Source organism: Muscardinus avellanarius (assembly GCF_963383645.1).
Source record: "Muscardinus avellanarius genome assembly, chromosome: 8".
NCBI lineage: Eukaryota > Metazoa > Chordata > Mammalia > Rodentia > Gliridae > Muscardinus > Muscardinus avellanarius.
Genome location: NC_137794.1, coordinates 117,925,759 through 117,951,698, shown reverse-complemented (window position 1 = coordinate 117,951,698; position 25,940 = coordinate 117,925,759). Strand labels below are relative to the sequence as shown.

Below are 25,940 nucleotides of genomic sequence, written 5' to 3'. Positions count from 1 at the left end.
GGCATATTCATACGTGATATGACACGATGGGCTCAGTCTCAGGCCGCAGCAGTAGCACTTCCTTTCCCGAGCCCTTCCTCTACCTAAGAGTCTTCCTCTGCCTTCAGGTGTCTATTTTCTTTCTTTTTCTTCCCTCTAGCATCCATTGGTGAGAGAACATTCAGTGCTAGTCTTTCTGGGTTTATAGCTTATTTTATACAACCTGATATTCTGATATTACTTTATAACAAATAAACTTTATATAGTACTTTATAGATAGTTGGTTATGAAATTTAACCTCCCTTGATAAAATGTTTTACCTCTCTCAAATCTGGATCATTTACCTAAATAATTTATGATTATTTTGCAGTGCTAGGAATAGAACTTCTCCCACACATGCTCAGCAGGTGCCTGCACTGAACTGCACCCTGGCATAACTCATGACCTAGGAAGTTTGTTTTTGCATATTAGTGAGCACCAGAAAATGACTATTATTTAATATTTCTCATATATAAAAGCTTATCTACTGTGAATTTTTGTCATCTTTGTGAAGATATGATTTTGAAAAGTGAATTGTTTTTCAAGATTTCCTTAATTGTTTACTATTTAATAATTCTCCCATATAAAATGTTTGGGGTTTTTTTTTTTTTTGGATATAGTTCGGTGGTAGAGAGCTTGCTTAGCATAGATGGAGCCCTGGGTTTGATCTCTAATATGGCAAAACAAAAGTGTTTTTAATCTCAGTACTTGGGAGGTTTAGACAGTAGGATCACGCAAGTTTGAAGCCAGCCTCAGCTACCTAGTGAGGCCCTTAGTAACTTAGTGAGTCCCTGTTTCAAAAAAAAAAAAAAAAAAAAGGTCTGGGAATATAGCCCAGAAGTAGAAAGCCCCTGGGTTCCATTCCCTAGTAACACACATACACAAAAAGTTTTTTTAGTATTAGTTTGTTCTATTCCCTTTCTTTAATTCATATTAAGTTATATAGGCCCTTTTTTCCCCTTTTTTCTTTTTTTTGTGGTACTGAGGCTGGAATTCAGGTACATTCTGTCTCCAACCTATGCCTACTCTCCTGTTTTATTATTTTATTTGGAAACAGGATCTTGCTAAGTTGCTGAGGTTGGTTTCAAACCTATCTCAATCTCCAAGTACTGTGATTACAACTGTTTGCCACTAATCCTGGATATAGAAGCCATTTTTTTTTAATCAGGACACCTTCTGTCCTGCAGGTGTGAGCGCCGTTTTGAGGAACACCCACACCGCTGTTACCCATGTGGAATTGCCTTCAGTCCCTGTGGACGGTTTGTGGCCTGTGGTGCTGAGGACAGACATGTATGTGTGCTTGACTGTTTTTGAAACTGGGGTTCTAGAAGATATTGTCCTATTGACTCTTTGAGGTCTAAATTTACTGTTAGGTTACAAATCTGTGTTAGAATTGACTCTTGGTCAATATTTTGAGACTGTGACACAGTAATAATATTTTAATAACTAATATGTGAGGCAGTAAGGGCTCCCATCTTTTAGAGAAGCATGGTAAACATGCGCCAATCCCTTCACAGAGTGTATACTTTACTGAGTGTGTACTGTGGGAAAACATGGTGTTTCAGGGTGCATTTGCTTCAAATTGCAGGATGATAATATTTGTTAGTGTAACACCAGATCCTGCTGTGTAGTGTGTGAGGTATTTTCTAAGTTAGACCCCCAGTGTTCCCTATGGAACACTATTCAAATGACCCTCCCAACACTCATTTCCCGCTGTACATACACTGTGTGATGGATCTAGAACAGATACTAATGAGGATCCATTTGCCCTTAGCACACACAGAAGGCTTGTTCCGATTTTCCAGAACATGCTGGAGGCCTCAGAGGGCAGCTGCCTGGCACAGTCCCTGTGTGTCAGGGTCTCAGGGGGATCCGCTGGCTGTGGTGCTTCCTGGGCGCCACCTAGCTGGACGCCCACCACTCCAGCCCTCACTCCTCCTGTGCCTCAGTCTCCCTGTCCTTCCTTGTATGGAGACACTTGCTGTGGTTTGAGTGTGTGTCCCTTCCCAAAACTCATGCTGAAACTTAAGCGCCATTGTGATGGTCTTCAGAGGTGGGATTTTAGGAGGTGTCTGGGCCCCAGGCCCCACCTCGTGAAGGGAGGGTGCCATTGGGAGAGGGTGAGCCGAGCCCCTGGGAACCACTGGCCCTTACACTGTCTCTAGCTCCTGTGTCTGGGTTTATGTCTTGGGTAGCACTCATCCCCATTGGCGATGCATTTCTTACAGTGTGTGTGGTCCGCATTTTATCTTTCATGGTCTTTAGGAAGCAAGTCTATTCACCATTTAGCCAGAAAATAGATATCTCTCTGTTTGATTTTTTTTTTTTTTTTTTTTTTTTTTTTTTTTTTTTTTTTTTAGTGACAGATGATAGATACAAAAGTCTCAAAGACATGTCTGAGTAAGACTCCAGACTGAGATGGCCTGGCCGGAGAATAGGAGATGGAAGTTTTGGTGTCTCCCCAGGCAGCATGTCCCTAGTGAAAACCATCTGCTCAGGATGAAATGGCTTTAACCTTTCCTGGAGATTGAGACAAATCATATGCTCATGTGAGCTTATGGTATGTCTTAAGTGATTTCCAATTCCCTCAGTTCTAAGTAGTTTAAGTACATTTCGATTGCAGAAGCCCTTCTTATTTGCCTCTGATGACAGATTTTACAGTGTATGCTATGAATAGTGTAACGATAGTTACCACATAACAAGAATTCATGGCACAATTCAGGCTGTTTCCTAAATTTCACTTTAGAATAAAAATAGGAGTGCAGGTGTGGGAGCAGCCTGTGAGAGGAAGGGTAGGGTCCACAGTACTCCATTTTCTACCCGGTTTCCAGGAAAGCCCAGTTTTGTTGTTTGTTTTCCTGATGACACTTCACAGCAGGATACCGGGGTGTGAGTGGCAGCTCAGCCTACTGCCACTCCCCCACCCCATGCAGGTGTGGGTGTGCAGCCCTCCTTCCTTTGGGGCTCTCTGTGGGGTGGGGGATCACTGGCTGCCTGGCCAGGCCACTGGGCTCCTGGGAACACCTGGGTCCTGGTTTGTTCCTCCTGCGCCTGGGTCCTGGGCTGTCCCCTGCTGGCTCCTGCCCTGCCCCACTGCGGGGCCTCCTGGGTTGGACTCTGTTTTCTCATTTCACACATTCTTCATGTGTCTTCCTCTTATTTACTGCCAATATTTCAGTTATCATCTCTACTCTGATAATTAGGCTTTACATCTACACATGTGGTTTGTGTACCAGTATTGGGAATGGCTTAGGAAGATTTGAGATAGCTCTAATTATTAAGATATTTCAAAAATTGGGTGAGGGGCAAATCTGTGAAAGACTTGGTCTTGGTTTCAGTCAGGAAGCAAAAATCTATTGAAACTTAGATTGACTTAGCTAAAAGTAATTAGCAAGTCCATAGGAGAGGGGAGCTAGGACTTCCTCTTTCTAAAGACAGATCTACATAGTAATCTAGCTAGGATGGGAGGAGGGGATTGACCTTTGTGAAAGACACCTTGGGAAGGGGAGGTACCTTACAAGGTAAGGGGAGGTACTTTACAGGGATTTTTACTACATCAGAATTACGTGAACAAGATGGAGGTCATGTGTATAAGAAGTCTGGTCCACATGTTGTATCTTGGTGAATTCGTTCGACCCCCCCCCCCTTCCCGTGACATTTCTGAATGGCATGGGCTGTAACTGTCTTCTGTATTCCTATCTTTTTAATAAACTCTTTTAAATCTTCAGCAAGAGTCTGGGCTACTGTATACTTATCCTTAGCTCAGGACACGAACCTGCGGTTTTTCTGTTTTTCTGTTTTTGGGTTTTTTGTGTTTTGAGGGAAATTGTATCCGGAACCCTAACAAGGGTCCTTGGGGACAGTTTCCCCAAAACCATAACATATTCTTAAACCGTAACAGTTTATATTCCAACATTGCTCTCAGGGATTTAAGCAGTGTTCACTATAGTTCCTCCACCCATAAAATTGAGCCACCTCGTGAGTTCTCCCCCTCCTCAGTGTTCCGTCAGCCCATGTTCTCCTAGTTGAAAAGAGTAATTATCAACTATTATTAGCGATGTCTTCATTATCACCAACTCTCTTCATTATTGTTGTCCAGAGTTCTCTTCCTCAGGTCAAAGCTCAGTGCTGAATGGGCTGGAACAGCCTGGAGCTGGCCTGGGCTCCTGCCTGAGCCCTAGACGCTCCCACACCAAGTGCCAAAGCACTGCGAGGTGGCCAGGACTTGGGCTGCCCAGGAGGTGCTCAGCTTCTACACTGGCCTCCTCTGAAGGATTTTACTTCTGAGATGGAGAGAGGTCTAGATTCCAGGCCACCTGGAGGCTGCAGGTGTGTGTGTGTGTGTGTGTGTGTGTGTGTGTGTGTGTGTGGCGGGGGGTAAGTGACGAGGCTGTGTTTAAGATTGGTAGAGCTCTTATTGATACTGTAAAGACAAAGAGAGCAAAAAAAAGCAACAAAAACTGACGCTTTCGTGGCCACAAGAACAGGGCACTATGCCTGATGTTTGAATATATCTTTGCCTGATGTATTGAGCTCTGAGCTGAGTAGGGCTAGAAGCTGAGCTCTGAACAGAAAGCCCATAGGAAGGAGCATGGAGTTCCCAGCAGTCCTGCAGAGCCAAGAACACAAGCTGCTGGGTGGGCAAGAGAATGTGAAGAGATGCATTAGGAAACTTATATTACTACCTGGTACTAAATGAAGAATCATATACTCATCTACATAGATGCAGTAAAGGCTTTTCAGCAGCATTCCAGATTTATTTCTCTTAATACATCTGGTAAAAGAGGAACCAATGAATACTTCTTTCAAATGACAAAATTCTTAGCCCCTAAGCCAGCATCTTACTGAGAAGCCGTAGAGATGGTGCTTATGGTCAGAATGAAGCAAGAGGGCCTTTCAGTCCTGCTACCATTTTATGGAGCACTGGAGGTGTTTACCTGCTTGGTTAGATGGGGTAACTCCCAGATGTGATCACTGAAAGGGAATAGTTCCAATGTACAGTTGTTCACAAGGGTCAGGATACCCATCAATGTGGCACAGACATACCATGGGGTATATCGTTCAGCCAGAGAAATGGGAACCCTGCAATGGCTGGACTAGGCAGCCAGGCTGGCACGTGCCAAGGCAGAGCGGAGGGCTCTGCTGGGCTGAGAAGGACTTGGTGCCACCCGGAGCCAGCACAAGAGCTCTGCTCAGGACACCTCGCCACAGCTGTGAGCAAAGGGCGCAGCTCCTGCTTCATGTGCTTCCTACCTTAAAGGAGACTTTCCAGGGAGCCTCTCACAGACACAAGCTGGGTCGCTGGCCCGCACCCTCAGGAAGCCCAGGACAGTGCAGACATTCCACCAGACACAGCCCCATATCTGAAGGATGCTTGCAAAAACATGGAACCTGGATCAAGTGGTGTCTTTCGAGGTCACTCAGCTTATAGTAAATACTCAAGATAATGGGACCAGTTAAGGATACACAAGGACACGGGCACCCTGAATGTGGGAAGTTGGACACGAGGTAGTCCAGTGTCCTCAAGAAGTGGAAGGCACTAGGAAAAAAAGGGGGGAAAGGGAGAGAGGTAAATGACTTTGGAGAACACACAACCATGGGTCTTATTTTCATTTCTGTTTACATAAAATAACTGAAAGACATTTGGAAAAATTGGGGAAAATGCGAAATGAGGGTATTCTCTTGGAGCCTGCTTCATGTTGGAAGCAGGCACTTTCTCTTACTGTGACTTTAAACAAGGCCTTCTCAAAGTTGAACGTTTTGGTCTTCTGAGAAAAGCAATTCTGTGAACTAAAAATTTAGTGATTTGGAGTTTGCACAGTATTGAAAATATGTCGTTTCTGGAATTAATTTAAAAAGCAAACTAAGCATCATATGACAGTTGAGTCCCCTGTGGACAATATCACGCTATTGTGAAGTCTTAGAGATGCAGAATGTGTCTCTGTTTGCAATTCTTTCCCTGTTCTTGTGAGGAGACCCTTGTAGAGGCCAAAAAAAAAAAAAAAATACTGCCTCCCTGGGGACACAGTCAGCAGAGTGGAGAGCCATGGTGGGCCATCGCAGTCCTGCCCAACCTGCCCTTCTCCAGGGTACACTCAGTCTCCAGCTGTCCCCGTGGAGGTGTCTCAGCAGTGTGCCGCACCCAGCCCCGTGACCTGTGCCACAGCCTCATCTTTTGCCTGAATAAAGGTTGCTTTCTTTTTCTTTCCCTTTCCACAGGCCTCCTTAATTTAGTTCTGGTATAAGATTTACTTCCATGTTTAATCTCAAGTTTCTTAATGTGTTTTATCTATGAATTATTTCTCTTTGATGAAGAGTTAGTACCTCTAATTGAAACATTTCCTTGCATATTATACTCTAAGGCTGTTATGTAATACAATATTCACAATTCTGCTATATTATCCAAGGCATTTCCTGTCTTTCTGGAATTACTGATACCAAGTAGAAAAAGTACAGTCAATGAGTCCTGTATGTCTAATATTTCTAATATTTCGGTTTTGTTACCTACTAGTCATCATGACTAGATGATTCATGAGCCTTCTGGGCCAAATGATGTGTTGACTATTCCATTTTATCCAGAAAATGAAAACCCCCTTTTGTAGATAATTTACCTATGCTCCTTTAAAATATATGATGTCATATGTATTCTGAGATTTCATGCAATTAAGTACAGGATCAATTCCCACTTACAATTGGGTAAATACATAATGAATAGCTGGGAAGGCTTTTAACAAAAGAGAGTCACTGGAGTCATTTGAAAAAATAGCCACAACCCCCCCATGTTTCAGAATCTGCCTTCTAGTTGCCCATCTTCTCAGCTCCTCAGCTTCACTGTTGGGCCTCACCTGCTCTCTGCAGGTGGATGCTGATGCAGCATGGGGCCTCACCCTCCAGACCCCGCTGAGATGCAGACTCTGGCACTTTCTTCCTATTGGCCTACAGCCCAGTTCCCTGGAGTCTAAGGGCACTAGCCTGGCCTCCCTTGCTGGACTTCCTGACTTCCTGTAGTAGCTGGCTTCCTGTCAGCTTGGAGTGGGAGTCCTGAGGCTTGCTGCGTGGCTCTGACCTCCACTCCTGCTCCTGGCTTCCGGCTCTCCTACTTCTTGTGCCTTTGCTTCTTCAGCTTTTCCTCTTCTCACCAGAGGAACTTGTTCTGTTGCAAATCACCTGGCATTTTTGGCTTCAGCGATAGCATCTGTTCACAAGTAAAATAGATGCTTAACCCCTGCCTGGCCTTTTCCGACCTACCGATGCTATTGGGTGCCATCTGCAGACCTGTGTTTCCACCCTGAACTTGGAGCATCCACGAGGCCGCACGCTGGTCTTCTCTGCCTGGTATGTGTGGGTCACGGCTCCCAGTCACTTCAGCCTCACCCTCTTGTCTCCTAGGCATACGTGTATGAACTGGGCTCCAGCACCTACTCCCAACGGCTGGCAGGACACACAGACACCATCACTGCAGTGGCCTTCAACCCCTCGGCCCCCCAGGTATGCCCCTGGAGGTTCTCTGAATGTGCTCTCACCTCTCACTTTTTGTGTCTAACTATCCTGGGGAAGTTTTATATTATTTAAGATTATGTGCTAGTTTTCATTGACTGCAGAGAAGGAAATTAGGAAATAAACCTTGGTGGGCTTTGTTCAGAGAGTGGTGATGCTCTGCGGCTCTGAGCTTTGCCTGACCCAGCAGGTAGGTGCTCTGTTAACCTGCCCTTTCTTGCCAGGCCAGGCAGTGGGCTGTTGCCCCGCAGGGGAGGGTGCTGTGCCTGGCACATGGTTCACCTTTACAGCGTACTGAGTTCCTGCCTGGGAATGCCTGTCCTGCCGTGGCCAGCATGGCTGTCGGTGATGCCTGGCACCTTCGTGGACCCTGTTGTCTTTTCAGTTCCCTGTTGACGAGGACTTAGAACCCCACTGTCCTCCCTGTTACAGAGGAGACTGAGCTGGGCTTCTGGATCAGGTGTCACTTGCTCCAGTACCAGCCGATACTGGCAGAAGGAAGTGCCCTTGCTTTTCTTGGCAATAGCTTGCCATCACCTGTTCTGGATATTTTAGCATACCTTTTGGGTTATTGAGTCTGTGTTCTGATTTCAGCCACATTTCCCCTGTGAGCTGGAGGAGTGATCAAGAACTATGGAGTTAGGAGGGTGAAGCTGAGACCACACGGGTTGCGGCTGGGTGCCGGGTCACGGATGGTGTGGCTGTTGGCTGATTTGAACAGGCAGTGTTTGGCATCAAATGTCCTTTAGAAGGCCCGGGCTGAGGGAGGTCTGAATACTCGAGAACTCTCAGTGAGAAAGGTGATTCAGGTCTGTCACACGTGGGTATTCAGTGGAGGCAGATGTGGTCTAGTGATGTGGGAGGAGAAGGGACAGTGTTTCCCGTGAGCACCATCTCTGACGAGTGCCTGGAGGACCATTTGGGAAGTGCTTCTGGCTCAGTGACCAGGAACCAAGCCACTCAGAACAGGAGGACCCTGCAGTCTTGGGCTCGGTGTGAGGTAGTGCAGAGGGAGGCTGCTGTGAGCTGGGCAAAGGCCAGCTTGGCGGAGTGGCCTCGGGATAGTCAGCAGGTGGCAGCACCACCACTCCTCCACCTGCAGGCCTGGTGGGGTCAGTGCTGTGATAATGCTGGACTTACCTGAAGGATCACGGTGCATCCATTGGGCCATGTGTGTTCAGTGTCAGTGTGTTTTGCTTTTTTAATTCTGTGTTTTTTGATGAGAGTCAAAGTATTTATCTGATACCATTTAAATGTTTGCTTAACCAGTTGGTTATTACATAAACATAACAAAACTAATATAGGGTACTCCATAGTAACCACTGGCCTTTAGTATGTAATATGCAACTTAATTCTTTTTTAGTCAGAGTATATATGTATGTGTGTATGTAGCTGGCAACTTAAATGAAAACGACTACACTCTTTAAATCATTATCATAGTAATGTTAATCTTCAGATACCAGTATATCTATTACATAGTTTACGTCTGACTTTTGGAAAAAGACAAAGGTGGGCCCTGGTCTGTGTTGCACAGCCAGCGTCCTGGGTCTTGCTTGCCACCAAGACCAGGCTGGTGACCTTGTTATTGTAACATGAGGTCATGCTGGCTACCAGCACAGAAGAATGAGCTGCAAGCTCAAGGAACCAGCTCAGAACTTTTGAAAAAGTATTTCTAATACACATGCAAATCAATGGGATCTCAAGACTCAGCAGAATTGTTAAGCGGTTCAGCCACAGAGTAAGATACTGCTGTATCATAGGCCATTTGTTAATTCAGTTGGTCAGTTAAATATCTATTGGTTTATTGGTTTTTTATTGAGTGCCCACTCTATGCTAGCAGTAGATAAGCTCCGTGTCGAAAACCAGAGAGAGCTTATCCAAATTTCAGGACTGGAGAGAAGAATTAGAAATCAAAGAGGGAGTGTAGCAGAGATGAGTCCAGACCAAAGTAGGAAAAGACCAGTGGCCCTGCTCAAATGCCCAGTAGGGAGCACCTCCCTCTTTTCCCACCTTTGATCTGTTCAGACCCTCAGCTGAGGGATGCTGTCCACCATGTTGAAGAGCCACCTGCCTTCTATTCTTCCTCCCTTCTGTCCACATCCCGTTGTCTCCTCTCAAAAGTTAATGTTTTAAGCCTCTACCAATAAGTGCTGAGACATGATTTTAAGGTTTTATTTATTTATTTATTTATTTTGGTGGTACTTGGGTTCCTGGAAACCCTTCTACCTCCGGGCTATACTCGCAGACCTATTTTATATTTTTATTTTGGAAACAGGGTCTCTTAAGCCAATGAGGCTGGCTTCGAACCTGCACTATCCTCCTGTCTCCACCTCCCAAGCGTGGGGATTATAAGCGTGCGCCACCACACCCGGCTTAAGGTATCTTTTTATCACTGTTATTGCTCAGTTTTTATTTTATTTTATTATTATTATTATTATTATTATTATTATTATTATTATTATTTTGGTGGTACTGGGGTTCCTGGAAGCCCTTCTACCTCCGGGCTATACTCCCAGACCTATTTTTACATTTTTATTTGGAAACAGGGTCTCTTAAGCCAGCGTGTACTATATTGAATAGGAGTGGTGTGAGTGGATACCCTAGTCTCATTCCTAATTTTAGAAGAAACATTTTCAGTTTTTCCCCATTCAGTATGATGTTGGTTATGAGTCTGTTGTATATAGCCTTTGTTATTTTTAGGTATCATCCTTCTTTACCTAGTTTCTTCAGAGATCCTATCCTGAAAAGATGTTGAATTTTGTCAAATACATTTTCTATGTCTGTTGAGAAGTCTGTGGTATACTTGATTCTATTTATGTGTTGTACTGTGTTTATTGATTTGCACATGTTTGACCATTCTTGTGTCCCTGGAATGAAATCAACTTGATCTTGGTTCATAATCTCTTTAATGTGTTGTTGAATTGGATTTGTAAGTATTTGATTGAGAATTTTAGAATACTGGTCTACAGTTTTCCTTTTTTTTTGTGGTATCTTTATCTGGTTTTGGAAACAGGATAATATTAGCTTTGTAGAATTAATTTGGAAAGGTTCCTTCCCTTCCTATTTTATGGAACAGTTTGAGAAACATTGATATTAATTTTTCTTTAAAAAAGTCCAGTAAAATTCAGCAGTAAATCTGCCTAGTCCTGGGCTTTTCTTTGTTGCAGTACTTTTATTACTGATTCAATCTCATTTTTTGTTGTTTTTACTCTGTTGAGGGTTTTTTATATTCTCTTAGTTCAATTTTGGGAGATCATATGTACTTAGAAATTTGTTCATTTCTCTTCTAGCAAGTGAGGGTAACCAATCTCTATTGGGCCAACCCCAGGTTCATTTCTCTTGTTGTATTTATACAGTTTCAGGTCAATCAATCCCTCGTGCCATCACCACCTGAACACATACATTGCGGGCAGGTCAATCAATACCCTTGTGCCATCACCACCTGATCTTCTCTCAGACCTTTTACTTTGAACTTTCTGTGACTCCAAACCTTGTTGACTCTGGGCTAAGGGCAGTCAGCTGAGTCAGAAATATTATTTTAGGGGAAAACCTTAATGGCTCCCTACACTGGGTCTCTATGTATCTCACATGTACACAGTTTTTCTTTATGTCCTCTGGGGTAGGGCGCTGGCCTCCCGCCCCAGCAAGATGTTCCTGCTCCCTGGGCTGTTGTGTTGGGGCAGGCTGGTCACTGGCTTTGACTCCTCCTTCTGGCCACCTGGCCTGCTCTCTGTGGTGGTTGTCACAGTAATGGACAGAGGCACTGATGGAGTGTGGTCCTTGGCTCTCCCTAAAAGCAGGACCCTGGAGCTCCATGTTTGATGCTCCCAAGGCTGGCCAGCTGTGGGCTGCAGGGGGATTCCAACAAGTCTTCCAGGAGGCACAGCCACCACTTGGGCTAGGCCATCTGTGTTTCTCAGTGTGTCTCCTTTAGTCTAGTGGCCAGTGGAAAATATCTTCTGGAGTTTTGCAATAGTGTCTGCAGTAGTGCGTGTTTGCGATGTGACACTTTTATTTGTTGCTGGGAAGATATGAGGGAGCCCATTAGGAATTCCCCTGAAACCTTGGAATTTCCATAAGAATTCAAGCTATTTAAGCAGAACGGAAGGACATTTCCTTATTGGGAGTTTTGAGAAGTTGCTCAGAATGAGTTTTGCACTTTAGATACCAGGGTAGACACATGCCCATTCCCCAAGGTGTCTGCCTGGCTTCCTTGTGCTGTGGCCACAGGCAGGGTGCACCCATGGGTGTTTCTCATAGTCACACCCAACACCATACATCCATCCTACCTGTTGCCAGAGCTCTGTCTTCCTGGTCCTTCAACTGATACCACACACAGCCCTGCGTGACTGCCATAGCCCAAGCCCTGGTCCTGTGCATGGTTCACCTGGGGGACCCTGTTCTGCCTGGGCCATGGTGGGGCAGGAGCCCATGGAGGGTTGAGTCTGGTCCCGCCATCCTTGAGGTGTTCATGGTGCCTGAGGGTGCCACTCTGCCCAGCACTGTGCCATTCTCACACACGGGGCATATGGCTCTGACCCTGGCTCCCATAGGATCCCTCTCTCTGTCTCTCTCAACAAAACCAAGCATGATAAATAGTAATTCTATCTTTGAAGCTACATTAAGGTTTCAGTAGTACCTGGTCTAGTGTAGGCAATGGCTGGGCTTGAAATCTCTTGGTACCAAATTCAGCTCTGATACCTTCTGCTCAGCTTCTTTTAGAAAGCATTTCCCTGGTCCTGTGTAGAGTGTGAGGCCCAGAGAAAGACTGAGCACTGAGTGTCTGTCCTTGTGTCAACCCAAATGGGTCCTGAATCCAGATTCCTTTGCTAGTTGATCTAAACAATACGGAATTGTTATAGTTTGGGATGTTGCCATGGGTTCTTATTCTTAGCTAGTTTAGAAAAAAGTCAGAATTGCACTCCTGCAAGCTTAAGCAAAGTTTTATTATTACAAGGTAGAAAGGGGGAACAGAACAATCAAAGCACACAGTGGAGTGCCTTGAAAGTAAGACACCAAGGAAATACATACAAAGTAAATAGACAAAATGAACACATGCGTTTTATAAGAAAGTGTTATCTCCTTTTCCCCATCCTGTCTAGCGAGTGGTCCTCTTTCCCACCACAAGCAGGTGCAGGCCCATCAGTTATCTCTTCTGTGTGCACCTTTGCTGTAGCCTCCTTTGTTCATCCTCAAAGGGACAGACAGATTTGACAAGACTGATCAAAACGTGTTACTTGGTTAGCAATGTCAGGGGGCTGCATGGTAGAAGCCTGCTTTGTTTTTGGTTTTATTTTTAATGCTTAAAGTTTGAAGCATGTATTGTCCACTTATGTCCTTGGTGAGTTCTCAGATTTTTCTTATCTCTCTCCTAGAAATTACTTATTATGTTGAAAACTTGTTTTATAATAAAGAAAAGAGAGACATAGGAATATAGGATTTTAAAGTATAGAGGTTTGGGGTATCACTTTTGTGTTATTAATAATTAATATTGAGGGAATATAGCTTGCTTATCCATCTTTTAACCTTAGTCTAAACTATTGTGAGAGTCTATATAATTTGTTTTCTAAGTACAGGTGCCTGTAAATTTAGCCAGGCTAACAGCCAACTTTGAGCTGACCAAGGCCAACCTTGTACATAGCTCTTGGCTGACAGCTTAGAGACAGGGAAAAGGATTTTATTGTTTTACTTAAGTATGAAAGCTTGATCTTATTAGCAATTAACATTGCCTTATTAGCAATCAATACAGGCTCAGTCCCCATTAGAGTGACATTGGAAAATCACAGCTTGATAATGCCTCCCTTACTGACATATCAGTGAAACTGATAAATGGTCACCACAGAAATTCTACCTTGCCCAGCCATGCAGCTTGTCCCGAGGGCCAGGGACTCGGTGACCTTGAGGACACTTCAGGGCCACGAGCTCCTGTAGCTACGTTCTGGGCCTTGGCGGATGCTGGGGGCAGGGCCAGACCTCAGGACAGCTGGGTCCTCGAGGCCAGGGGCTCTGGGGCTGCAGCACCTATGGAAGGCATCGCTCTTCTTCCTCCTCATCCTTTGCCTCCTCTCCTCCTCCTCCATATCCTCTTCCTCTTCTCCCTCTCACTCCTCTCCTCCTCTCCCTCTTACTCCTCTCCTCCTCCTCCTTCTCTTCTCTTCCTGCTTCTCTTCTCCTCCCCCTCCTCCTCCCTCTCTTCCTCCTCTTCCTCCTCCTCCTCCTCCCCTCTCCCTCCTCTTCCTCCTCCTCTACCTTTTCCTCCTCTCCTCTTCCTCTTCTCCTCCTCCTCTTCCTCCCCCATCTTCTCCTCTTCCTCCTCCTCCCTCTTCCTCCTCTACCTCTTCCTCCTCTCATCTTCCTCTCCTCCTCCTCCTCTTCTTCCTCTTCTCCTCCTCCTCCATCTTGTCCTCCTCCTCCACCTCTTACTCCTCTCATCCTTTTCTCCTCCTCTTCCTCCTCTTCCTCTTCCTCCTCCTCCTCCTCCTCCTTTTTCTTTTGTATTGGGGATTGAACTCAGGGGCATTCTACCTCCAAGCTAAATCCCCAGACCTTTCTATTTTTATTTTTTGAAACAGGGTCTTACCAGGTTGCGGAGAGTCTTGTTAAGTTGTCAAGTCCAGTCTCAAGCCTGCAGGCCTCCTGTCTCAGCCTCTCAAGTACTGGGGTTACTGGTGTGCCCCCACACCCAGCCAGCTTCTCATCTCTTTGGAGGATTTCTTTGTAGATACACTGTCTGCTCATGGCACCTTACAGCGAGAGTGATGCAGATTACCTGGGGACACAGGTGCAGCACCGTAGGTGAGGCTGTGAGGCAGGAGCCAGGTTTGCCAAGCCTGCCCTGGTCAGGATGCTGGTCAGGCTCAGTTATCACTTTGCAGGCTCTGTTTCTCCATCACCAGCCCCACTCCCTCTGGTCGCACTCAGTGACTGCGCCAGTCGCTCTGTTCTTGGAACCCAGGGACTCTCCTGGAGGCTGGCAGGGCAGGTTGGCCGTAGCAGGTCAGGCTGGGTACAGAGCTCTCCTGGCTCTGAGCATCTCTTGGCTCCATCAGTCCATATCTCATCTCAAACCGCTGTCTGAGCCTTGGCTGGGGGTCCGTTCATCTCCAGCAGGCCCAATTCCACTGGTTGGTAGGCGTTTCTACCCGGAAACTCCAAATTTGATCTGAAAGGTGACGGTGAAGCCCAAGGTCACCTAGGTTCCCACCACGTTCTCCAGGCATGAGAGGTTTCCACTTGCATCGAGCTGGCATCGTGGCAGGTGTGTGTCTCTCGAGTTTCTCTTGCATGTGGATGTCCAGTTACTGAGCACGTGTTGGATGACAGTCTCAACTCCATAGAACTGCCTTTAATCCTTTGCACAAGATCCATGGACTCCGTGTGTGTGGTTCTATTCTGGGCTCTCTTTTCCATTGACCTGATTGCCTCTTGCATTGCCAGTACTCACTGGCATTGATCTGTTTGTCTGCTGCATTGCCGTACCTTTTTGGTGGCTCTTGAAATATGGAAGTGCCAGTCCTCTTACTTGCTCTTCAAGATTGTTTTGGCTATTTGAGGTTTTTGCCTCTTCCTTCAGACTTTAGAATCAGTTCCTTGAGATCCAAAAGATAAGTTACTGGGATTTTTATTGGAATCATATTAAATCTGTAGACTGAGTTGGAAATAACTGACATTTTGTCAATATTGAGTCTTTTTTTTGCAAGGGCATAGAATACCTGTTTATTTACCTTTTTAAAACATATGCAAAAGGTGGGTGTGATGGTGCATGCTTGTAATCCCAGCTCTTGGGAGGCTGAGACGGGAAGATCAGGCAGGTTCAAAGCCAGCCTTAGCTAATTAGTGAGGCTGTCAGCAACTCGTGAGACCCTGTTTTCAAACAAAATATAAAATAGGTCTGAGAGTATAGTCTGGAGGTAGAAAGCCCCTGGGTTCCATTCCCAGTACCAAAGGGGGGAGAAACATGCAGCAAAGTTTCATAGTTTTCATCATATAGGTTTTATACATACTTTGTTATATCTCTACCTAAATATTTAAATTTGGGGGGGTGCTAGAATAAGTACATTATATTTTAAATTTTAAGTCTTTTTTGTCCATTTCTAGTATATGGGAAAGCAGTGAGTTTTGACTATTAACCTTTCATCCTTCAAGCTAACTATATCAGTGTTATTTAAAAATATTTTGTAAATTATTTTGGATAGCCTATGTCATCAACAAAGACAATCATGTCATCTATAAACAAAGACAATTTTGTTTCTTTTTTCAATCTATATACCTTTTATTTCCACTTTAGCTCTTACTACATTATCTAGTACTTCCAGTAAGATGTTGAAAAAGGTTGGTAAAGTCAAATGTGGTGGCTCACGCTTGTAATCCTAGTACTTGGGAGGCCGAGACAGGAGGATTACAGGTTCACAGCCAACCTCAGCACTTAGTAAGGTGCTTCTTAGTGAAATCCTGTTTCAGAGTTAAAAAAAAGAAATGGGCCTGAGGATATAGCTTAGAGATAGAATGCCCCGGGTTCCATCTTCAGTATCACAATAAAAAAGGGTTTGGTGGTGAGAAAGAAAACTTGTCTTGAGAAAGCGTTGAGTTTCTCAAAACTAGGTCTGATGTTAGCTGTAGTTTTTTTATTTTTTGTATTTTATAAACATTATTTATCATGTTGAGGACGTTCTTTTCTATTTCTAGTTTGCTGAGAATTTTTATCATGAAAGGGGGTTGGATTTTGTCAAATGCGAGGTGGCCCAGCCTGTGGCCAGAGAGCACAAAGAATGGACTAAGAGTGGACTGCAGTGGGAGAGAAGATACTGCAAGTGCCTGACTGTTGTGAAGATAACGTTTTATTTCTTTATGCACCGTGGCAGCCATCTGTGGGATCTCTAATAGAAATGATGGCTGGCTGTGGTGAAATTGATCACTCAATAAACATGCTTCCCATGAACAGGAAAGCGGATGAGTCCTGTTCTAATACTGCACCTGCTCTAACTTCCTGAATGTGCCATCTGTCTGCAAACATGTTCCCCCAGTCAGTCTACTCTGCAAGCATGCTTTCAGCTATCTGTGTGTAAAGGGAGCTTCGTGGCTTGGAAAGTGATGTGCCTTTGGTCCACAAGAAGTTCCCGAGGACTTCCTCGACAAGCCAACATTGCTGTCACTGGAAGCACTCGAGGCAGCAGTAGAGGAAACAGGCACGATGCATGGTATTATGAAGGGAGAGATGGTGGTGGCAGTGTAAGGTGCGTACTAGAAGAGGACTGGAAGATGCTTTCTCCAAAGGTGGAAAGAACACTGAAATGCTAACTGCTGGGCTTCTGTCTGCTGCTGATCTTGAAAATACGGCTCAGTGTAGGGGAGATGAACATGGACATCGCAGGAAGATTAAGTGAGAGATAATAGGTATTCCGAAAAGGGAGTAGCTGGACGTAGGCTAGACTGCGACTTGAATGTTGTCAATTTAGCAAGAGAGAGCTCTGCTGATGGAATGGACAACATATCAGCACAGAGTGGAACTTTTTTCCAGCCTCCAGTGTTGAGAAATTTATTTAAAGTAAGGAGCTTGGGTGTCAAGAGCTGAGAGCTGTTTAGTAATAACCCAGTTTTCTTGATGTCTGTTTGTAGTTTTTTTTTTTTAAGTTTCAGTTCTTTTGGCCAGTGTGTGTATATTATCTGTGCATTAATAGTCCTCACCTGACTCTTGTATCATTTTATTTTTCTGCATGGATTGGCATAAAACCATTACTAAAATTTGGCATCAATAAGATGTTTGGTACCTTAAGCAGGAAGCTTTAATTTAATGTGCAAATAGATGTAAATTTGGGACTTAAAAATTAAAAAATAGACGAATAAAAACTATTTTATAGTAAACTTATTGAAATGTAAATATAAATAAAATAGCTAATAATTTATGTTTCAGAAATAGATAAAGTTTGTGAGCATCAAGTTGTTGATAGTATTTTAAATCATTCTTTTAAAGCCATAGGATCTGTAGAAATGCCTCCTCTTTTATTTTTGATATGCTAATTTTGTGTTCTCTGTCTTTTTGTGTTCAATTTCACTAATTTCTATTCGTTTTTACTTCTTATGTCTGCTTATGTTGAATTTAATTTTCTATTCTTCTAATTTTATAAGGTAGAAATTTAGATTGTTGATTTTAGATTTTTTTCCTTGTATTTGCATTCAGTGCTATAAATTTTCCTGTAAGCAGTGCATGTGCTTTATCTTACACATTTTGATAAGTTGTATTTTTATTTTAACTTAGATCCAAATAATTTACTATTTATTCTGACATTTCTTCTATGATCCATGAACTACTTAGAAGTGTGTTATTCAATTTCCACATATTTTGGTTTGTAATTATGTTATTTATTTCTAGTGAAATTCCATTGTGGTCAGAGAGTAGGCATTGTATGATTTATATTCTTTTACATTTGTTAAGGAATGTTTTATGGCCCAGGATGTGGTCTGCCTTGGTGAATGTGCCATGTGAGCTTGAGAAGAATGTGTGTCTTGCTGCGGTTTTATGAAGTCATCTATAAATGCCAACTCTATCCAGCTGATTGATGGTTTCATTGAGTTCAGCTAAGTCCTCACTGGTTTTCTGCCGGCTAGGTCTGCCTATTTCCGCTGGAGGGGCGCTGAAGTCTCTCGCTGTGATGGTGGATGTATCTGTTTCTCCTTGTAGATTCCTCAGTTTTTGCTCTACTTAGTTTGAGGCTCTGCTAGGCACATGCACGTTAAGATTATGTATCTCTCCGAAGACAGCCTCTTTCTTGCATTATGCCTTTATTTACCTCTGCTAACTTTCCTTGCTTTGAAATCTGCTCTTTCAGAAGTTGGTATAGCTGACCCACATTGCTCTGATTAAGCCAAAATTCTTGCTAAGTTGATGAGGCTTGAGCACTCCTGTCTCAGCCTCCCAAGTATTGGGGTCACAGGTGTGTGCCACATGCCTGGATTTACTTTGACTTACAAGCAAGCACTCTTATATTTAATGTGGCACCTTGTCCATAGTAATCAGTTGAATTTTGCTTTTTGATCCATTCTATAATTTTCTGTCTTTTAATTAGTGCATTTAGGTTATTGACATTAAACGTAACTATTGACATCATTGGTTTTTATATCCATCATATCTATTGCCTTTATCTTTGCCCCTCTTTTTATCTTCTACTCTTTTTCTGCCTTTTTAGTTGAGCTTTAGTTTAGTTGGTTTTAGTTGAGCATTTCACATAATTTTGTTCTCCCTCCTTTCTTAATATAACAACTCTTAAATTTTTAATTATTTTTATGGTTGTACTGGAGTTAGCAATATACATTTCAAAATTCACTATGTGAGCTTATGAGTAGTTTGAATACTTTACAAAATCTGAATTCCTCCCTTCTATCAGGAATTGGAAAGTGAAAGCTTCCATTTCATTCCTACCTAGGCCTCCTTTGATGACTCTCCTTTTTATGTGGATCTGAGTTTCTAAGCCATATTATTTTTTTTCTCCTGAAAGAACTCCTTTTAATTTGCAATTTGAATTTGAATTTGGCAGCAAATTCTTCTTCAGTTTTTGTTTCTGAAAGTTTAATTTCTCTTTACTTTTTTTTGTGATACTGGGGACAGAACCCAGGGGCATTCTATCTACAAGCAACACCCCCATCCCTATTTTTTATTCTTATATTGAAACAGGGTCTCACTGAGTTGCAAGAGCCTTACTAAGTAGCTAAGGCTGTCCCCCAACCACAATCCTCCTGTCTCAGCCTCCCAAATCCTGGGATTACAAGCGTGTGCCACCACGCCCGGCTCTCCTTACCTTCTGAAGGCAATTTTTTCAGGCTTATAGAATTCTAGGTTGGTTTTCTGTTTCAGTGCTTTAAACATTTCTCTCCATTCTCTTCTCCCTTACCTGTCTTCTGAGGAGATGCTGGATGCAATTCTGTTCTCTTCCCTCTGTAGATCAGGTGTTGTTTTCCTCTGATTTTTTTTCAAGACTCTTCTTTGTCTTTTGTCTCCCGTAGCTTGAAAAGGATAGGCCCATATATAGTTTTGTTTGGCTTTTATCCTGCCGAGTGTTTTCTGAGCCTCCTGGACCTGTGGGTTGGTGCCCAACATTAATTCCGGGGGACTTTCAGTCATTACACCCATCATACACGTGTGCACTCTGGGCTTGCCGTGCTCCTCCCATCTCCTCTCTGCTCTTTGTGCTTTGTTCTCTTTGCTGCCAGTGTGGCCTTGGCCTCCTCGGCTTCTTTATCCAGCTGTGTCTGGTCTGGAAGGCAGGCGTCCTTCACCCTTGGGAAGTGTTTCTTTCTGGCTCTCTCCCAGGGTCTCTCCCTATTTACACTGCACAGCTATTCTTGAATCCATCCATTCACTAGGCTTCTGAATACCTGAATTGTGGTTGCTTCTGAATCCAGTGCATATAACTCAGTTTCCCTGCCTTATCCCATCTGGTCTTGGACGCTTTGCCTTTTATTATGCTTGTGATTTTCAGTGGACCCTGGGTATGAAGCACGGCTAGGGGAGGCCTCTCATGGCAGTCGGTGAGGAGCTCTAGTCATGAAGCACGGCTAGGGGAGGCCTCTCGTGGTGGTTGGTGAGCTGCTCTAGTCCCATGGCAGGTTGCCGGAGCTAGCCGGCAAAAGTATGGGTTCTGAAGAGAGGCGTGAGGATGAAGAATTTAACTCTAAGAATTTGATTCTCAGAATATTTAATTTATTCTAATGTGGGGGGGACCGCCAGCCCACTATCTCTACTGGCCCTGCTCCTGGGTCAATATCTCTACTGGTCGACAACTACTCCTGGGACAGTATTCTCTTATTGCGCCGACGACACTGGGTTTTTCCAGAGGTGTTTATACAGTTACAGGTCAATCAACATCCTCGTGCTACCACCACCAGAACACAATAAAGACCAATCCAAAGCACATATATTACAGGTAGGTTAATCAGTACCCTTGTGCCATCACCACCTGATCTTCTCCCAGACTTTTAACTTTGAACTTTCCTTGACCCCAAACCTTGTTGACTCTGGGTGAAGGACAGTCAGCTGAGTTAGAAATATTCTTTAGGGGAAAACCTTAATGGCTCCCCACAGCAGGCCTCCAGTTCTGGTGGGCCTTGGCCCTGGACTGCCACCTCCATACGCACTTCTCAACCTCCACCTACTGGTAGGGTAGGAGGGGCAGGACAGCCTGGTGGTGGCTGGAGGGGGATTTCCCTTCCCAGCCCAGTTGGGCTCTGATAGGCCCAAGGACTGCTCTGGTGGGCAAGCTCAGCCAAGGCCAGGGCAAGGATGGGCTGCATGCTGAGCTGAGCTGATCATAGCATGCTCTGGAGCTTCCCCAGAGGCTCCTTTCCTCTCCTTCATGGGTGGGTGGAGGAGGGCTTTCAGCAGGAGTCAGGCAGGAACCAGGTGGCATTCTGAGAGCTAAAGTCACAGCAGTGAGGAGCCTCGCCTGGCCCCAGAGCTGTGGCTCTTGCCTGTGTCTGCCGGGCCTCCACAGCTTCTCCGTGGCATCCTTGGTGGCTCCTGCTGGACACTGGTCTCAGGGAGTCTGTGCTGTTGGGCTGCGGTGGCTCCCTGTAGCTGCCTGTCTGTCTCCAGGTGTGGGCAGTGGCTACAGGATCCTGGGAGAGGGGCTGATCTGCAGTCTGCTCTCAGTCTGTCCAGATGTTTTCTTGGGACAGAGTGGTGACTCCCACATATCTACATGAGGAACCAGAATCTAGAAATTCCAGAAAGTTATAAAAATCTCAGTTAACACCCAAGCAAGCCCATTTATATCACAGAGCTATATGTCTTGCAGTCTGTTCAGAAAGTTACTAAAGTGATTGAAACAACTGTTTTCTGCTTTTAGAAAAGACTCCTATTGTTCTCAGTCAAGAATTAGGAGCATATAGAGAATCATGCTCAGAGAAAAGGGGTGAGAGCCCTTGTTTTCAAGATGTAAGTGGGACATGTTCCCCAGCAGAGTGCCTCTCCCCAGGCGCCACAGGGCCAGGCTCACAGGAGGCTGAGTGCCAGGCTCAGAGGGTGGGGCTGCGCCAGGCAGGAGAGAAGACCTTGGGCTCAAGGTGGAGCTCGCTTCTTACAGGATGAGTCTCAACTCGGCCAAAGAAGCAAGTCAAAAAATACCTTCCAAGGGTTTGAGTAAGATCTACTTTTATTTTACTAGCAAGCTAAACAAAGCCGTTGTTTCCTGGATGTTAGGAGAAAAGAAAGTGCTGTGCAATGTGGGTGTCCTCAGTGCGCGTTGCAGAGGAGGTGGCCGAAGTCTCTGGATGCCCTGACAGGCTCCGTGAGACATTCCCCTCCTCAGCCTGGGACAGCTCGGCTCAGTGTCCGCTATGGGCCCCTCTTCTGGGGTTCCCAGGGTGCCGCCTGCAGGTCCCCTCCCGCATCTTCATTCATTCACATGGTACGTCTCTTCCCAGACAGTGCTCTGGCCGCTGCGCTCAGCTGGGCCTCTGTGCCAGGCCCTCTCCCTCAGCCGCGCATCCAGTCTCCTCAGAACGGCTTCCTTTCAACCTGCCTCCTCCTCTTCCCAGCACCTGAGGCCATCGTCCTGCCATGGCCTCCAGAGTGGACCATGCATCTAGAGCTCTGCACTACTCAAGGAGCGGGTGCTGGACAAAGGTAGTCCTGCCCCATTGGAGATGCGTGTCAGCACTTGTGTGGCTCTGGAGGAGCTCCTGGCTCGAGGGCAGGGCTCGATTCACGTATGTCCCCTGTTAAGTGGCTCCGCCTATTATCTAGTTTTGACTAAATTAACTCCTACTCAATGGATGTAGCCAAACCCCTACCTGAGGTTTGACTTTCTGTGGTTTGTTACCTAGGATCTGAAAATACTCAACAGAAAATTTCTGTAAGTTGTGCCTGGCATGCAGTTCTGGGTGTGGCAGGACGGTGCTGTCCTGCTGGTCTGTCTGTCCCACAATTCCCCGCTTAACAGCCCTCAGGTCCTCAGGGACTCCTCAGTCCTGGGGTCACAGTGCTCCTTTACTCGACAGTGGCCCACAGCAAGCTTGAGAGATGCAGAAAGAGGGGACAGCTGTGACTATTTCCTGTAAGGAGAAGGGTGAGAACTCTCCACCAGGAGAGAGAGAAAGAAAACGTATGCTAAGGAGAAGGGTGAAAGCTCTCCACTTCAGGAGAGAAAGAAAGAACAAAAGAAAAATGATGCTAACATTGCCCAAATTCTAAGGCAAGAGTGAATTTTCTATTCATCAAGTTGTAAAGAAGTAAAAAGAAATCTGTGCCAGTGTTGCCATCCCACCTCAGACTGCAAAAGTTAGGGCCCCCTGCATAGTTAAGACAGGAAGGTGCTAAATGACAGGTGGGCGCTGCCTGTGGCTGCGGCATCTACTGGAGGATGAACTCAGCTCCTTGGAGAAGGGGCTCCTGTGCATCATGTCCAAGGTCCTGGCAAGAAACAACCCCAAAGATAATGTTAGCACGGAAAGCTTGGGCCAGAGCCCAGGCCCTTTGGAGCCAGCACTTGGGCTGCCGGTATTTATGTAAGGAAACTACGTGTTAGGTTCTTTATGTAAAATCATCTTCAGAAAATATTGTGTCAGCAGGTTTGTTGGCATAAAAAGGGAAAGAAGTATTTTTAACTTTAGAGTTTCTATCTGTTCATTTTGTTTGCTAGTTCAGCTTTAACTTACTAACCAAATCTTGAGCTGGGTGTGGGGGCGCATGCTTCTAATTCCTGTGCTTGGGAGGCTGAGACAGGAGGATCGCACAGGTTCAAAGCCAGCCTCAGCTCCTTAGTGAGGCTCTCAGCCACTTAGTGAGACCCTGTTTCTAAATAAAGTATAAAATAGGTCTGGAAGTGTAGCCCGGAGGTAGAAAGCCCCTGGGCTTCACCCCCAGTACCATTAAATAAATAAATAAATAAATAAATAAATAAATAATTTACTAACCAAATCTTAACTCGCTGTGGAGACACGTAGCAAGGCAGGGTGGAGAGGGTGGGAGACTCACACTGCAGGCTCGGGCCACTCCGTCCACACAGGAATGCCCAGGGAAGACCCGCTGGCTGGCGCAGAGGACTCTCGCGAGGCAAGGGCTGACTGGCCGCTTTCCAGTGTGGACTCGGGGTCTTCACAGCAGGGTCGCTATCACTGTGTCCTCCATGGCCCGAGGTCCAGCCCTGCCCAGGGTGCTGTGCGGTGCCTGACCCCTCCGTTAGGCCTGGCAGATGTGAGATGTGAGCTGCTGCAGGCGAGGAGATCTCCATCCCGAAGGTAGCAGCCCTCAGTTTTCCTCTCGAGAGCAAAGGAGTTCTCCCTGTGCCCTCATGTGGCGGGCTTCTGAGGACAGAGCCCGGGACGCTGTGCTTCACCGCCACCTTTTCTTTCATTCATTCTTCCTTTCTGCTCTGGTATCGAACCCAGGGGCAGTCTACCTCCAAGCTACATCCCAAGCTCCTTTTTATTTTTAAACAGGGAATCCTGAGTTACTGAGAATGGCCTCAAACCTGAGATTCTCCTGTCTCAGCCTCTAAGCCCTACTGGGCTTAGAGATACACACTGCCAATCCTGGCTACCATCCCCCTTTTCTTCAACGATGATGTAATTATATTCTCTTACCACTTTGGGGTTGATTTTTATTGGAATTTAAAATTTTTTGATGCCATTTAAGCTTAGATAAAATTTACAAGATAACACAAAGAAAGATTACATACATTTTACCCAGATAAAGATTATTGTATTTGGGAGTTCGGGGAAGATGACGACGGAAAAAAGTGGGGCTTACGAATCCCACTAAAAATTGTTCGCTATTACCGCAAAATCAGCACCTTTCACAGCCAGAAAATACCATCAGCAGAGAAACAAAAACTATCAATACAAGGGACAGAGAAAAAGAGGGCTGGAAAAACGGGACACCAGAAAGAAACCAGCCCACAGTGCTGCGGCCAGAACTGCGGTGCGGAGCGGCACGGATGCCATCTTTCCTGCAGCACCAGGCTCCAGAGAGGAGGGGGACTCAGAATGCAGCTCAGAACCTGACAGGAGGTACACCACCTCACAGCCGAGGACGCAGCAGCAGTGCCTTACTGACGGTGGCAGCGGCGAGTTCACCGGATGGCTTCAGACCAACGCACTCAACAACCCACCAGGCTCCAGAGAGGAGGGGAGGACAGCGAGCTGAGCACAGCCTGCATGGACTCAGAATGGAGGTCAAAGCCAGAGAAGAAATACTCCAGCCTCACAGCCAAGGTCATGACAGCAGTGTCATATTGACAGCAGCGGCAGCAGCGAATTAACCGAGTCCACTAAAGCTCCATCAGCGCACTCAACAAACGTGAGTCAAATTGTGGCCCCTAGAGGAGAAATCCCAGTACTGCATTCCCAGGGATTTGTGCAGATAGGCTACCTGGGTATGAGATTTTTGCAGTCCAACCCAGTGGGAGAGTGGTGGTGGCAGAGGTATCATACCATAGTCACAACAACCTGCGGGAGAACGCCGAGCCTGGCACCCACACCCATGGTCTCAAGCAGCCTCCATTGACTCCCTGGGTCTGAGACTTTACGGTACAATCCAGTAAAGGAGTAGTGGTGACTGAGATACCACAGACTCAAGATCCAGAGCACCTTAAGTAAAGTTGTAGTGACCCAGGGAAGAACCCAAAGAAGGCACAAACTTCTGAAATCATGGGAAAGAGGAATAACAATAGAGCAATGAATACTCACAACCCCACAACATCAGAACCTGATAACACAGAAATTCAGAGATCTCTAGAAGATCAAATCAGGAAAATAACTGTAGAAATAATAGAGGACTTTCAAAAAGAATTCAGAGAGAGTCAAAAAGAGATAAAGGATGCAATCATTGAAATAAAGGTCTCAATTCAAAGTATAAACAACAGATTAGACCACATGGAGAATAGAATCTCACTTCTAGAAGATGATCACTCCAAAAATGAACGCATAGTTTCTAATTTATAAAAAAAAATCCGACAGCAGGAATCTGACATTGAAGAAATATGGGCCCATTTTAAGAGAGCTAACCTAAGAATAATTGGAATAGAGGAGGGAAAAGAAGGTGAAACCAAAGGGATAAATAATATCTTCAAAGAAATAATAGCAGAAAATTTTCCAAACATAGAGCAAGAGGTCGATACACAGGTCCAGGAAACTTACAGAACTCCCTTTAGACAGGATCAGAGAAGAGGATCCCCATGCCACATAATTGTCAAAATGACCAATGTGGAAGCCAGGCAGAGAATCTTAAAGGCAACAAAAACAAAAGGCCAAGTGACATTCAGAGGAAAACCAATTAGAATCACTCCAGCCTTCCTAACCTAAGCAATGAAAGCAAGAAGGGCATGGAGTAACATATTCCAAACTCTGAAAGAAAACAGTTTTCAGCCAAAAATTTCCTACCCAGAAAAACTCTCTGTCAAATTAGATGGGGAAATAAGAAGCTTCCATGACAA

At 45.1% G+C, this 25,940-nt stretch overlaps 1 protein-coding gene and 1 pseudogene across 2 annotated transcripts in view; both read left to right on the top strand.

Annotated features, from left to right (window-relative positions):
* Positions 1–25,940, top strand: part of WDR27 (WD repeat domain 27) — a gene marked incomplete at its 3' end in the record, with an annotated part of 160,906 nt that overhangs the window by 63,046 nt on the left and 71,920 nt on the right. The window contains exons 25-26 of the mRNA XM_080700174.1: positions 1,206–1,308; positions 7,408–7,506. Of these exons, the coding sequence (XP_080556300.1) occupies positions 1,206–1,308; positions 7,408–7,506 (202 nt within the window). The remainder of the gene's footprint in view (positions 1–1,205; positions 1,309–7,407; positions 7,507–25,940) is intronic.
* On the top strand, positions 16,401–22,136 carry LOC308266375 (E3 ubiquitin-protein ligase RNF146-like; annotated as a pseudogene). Its single transcript has 2 exons — positions 16,401–17,059; positions 21,870–22,136. The product of its transcript is annotated as an E3 ubiquitin-protein ligase RNF146-like (transcript).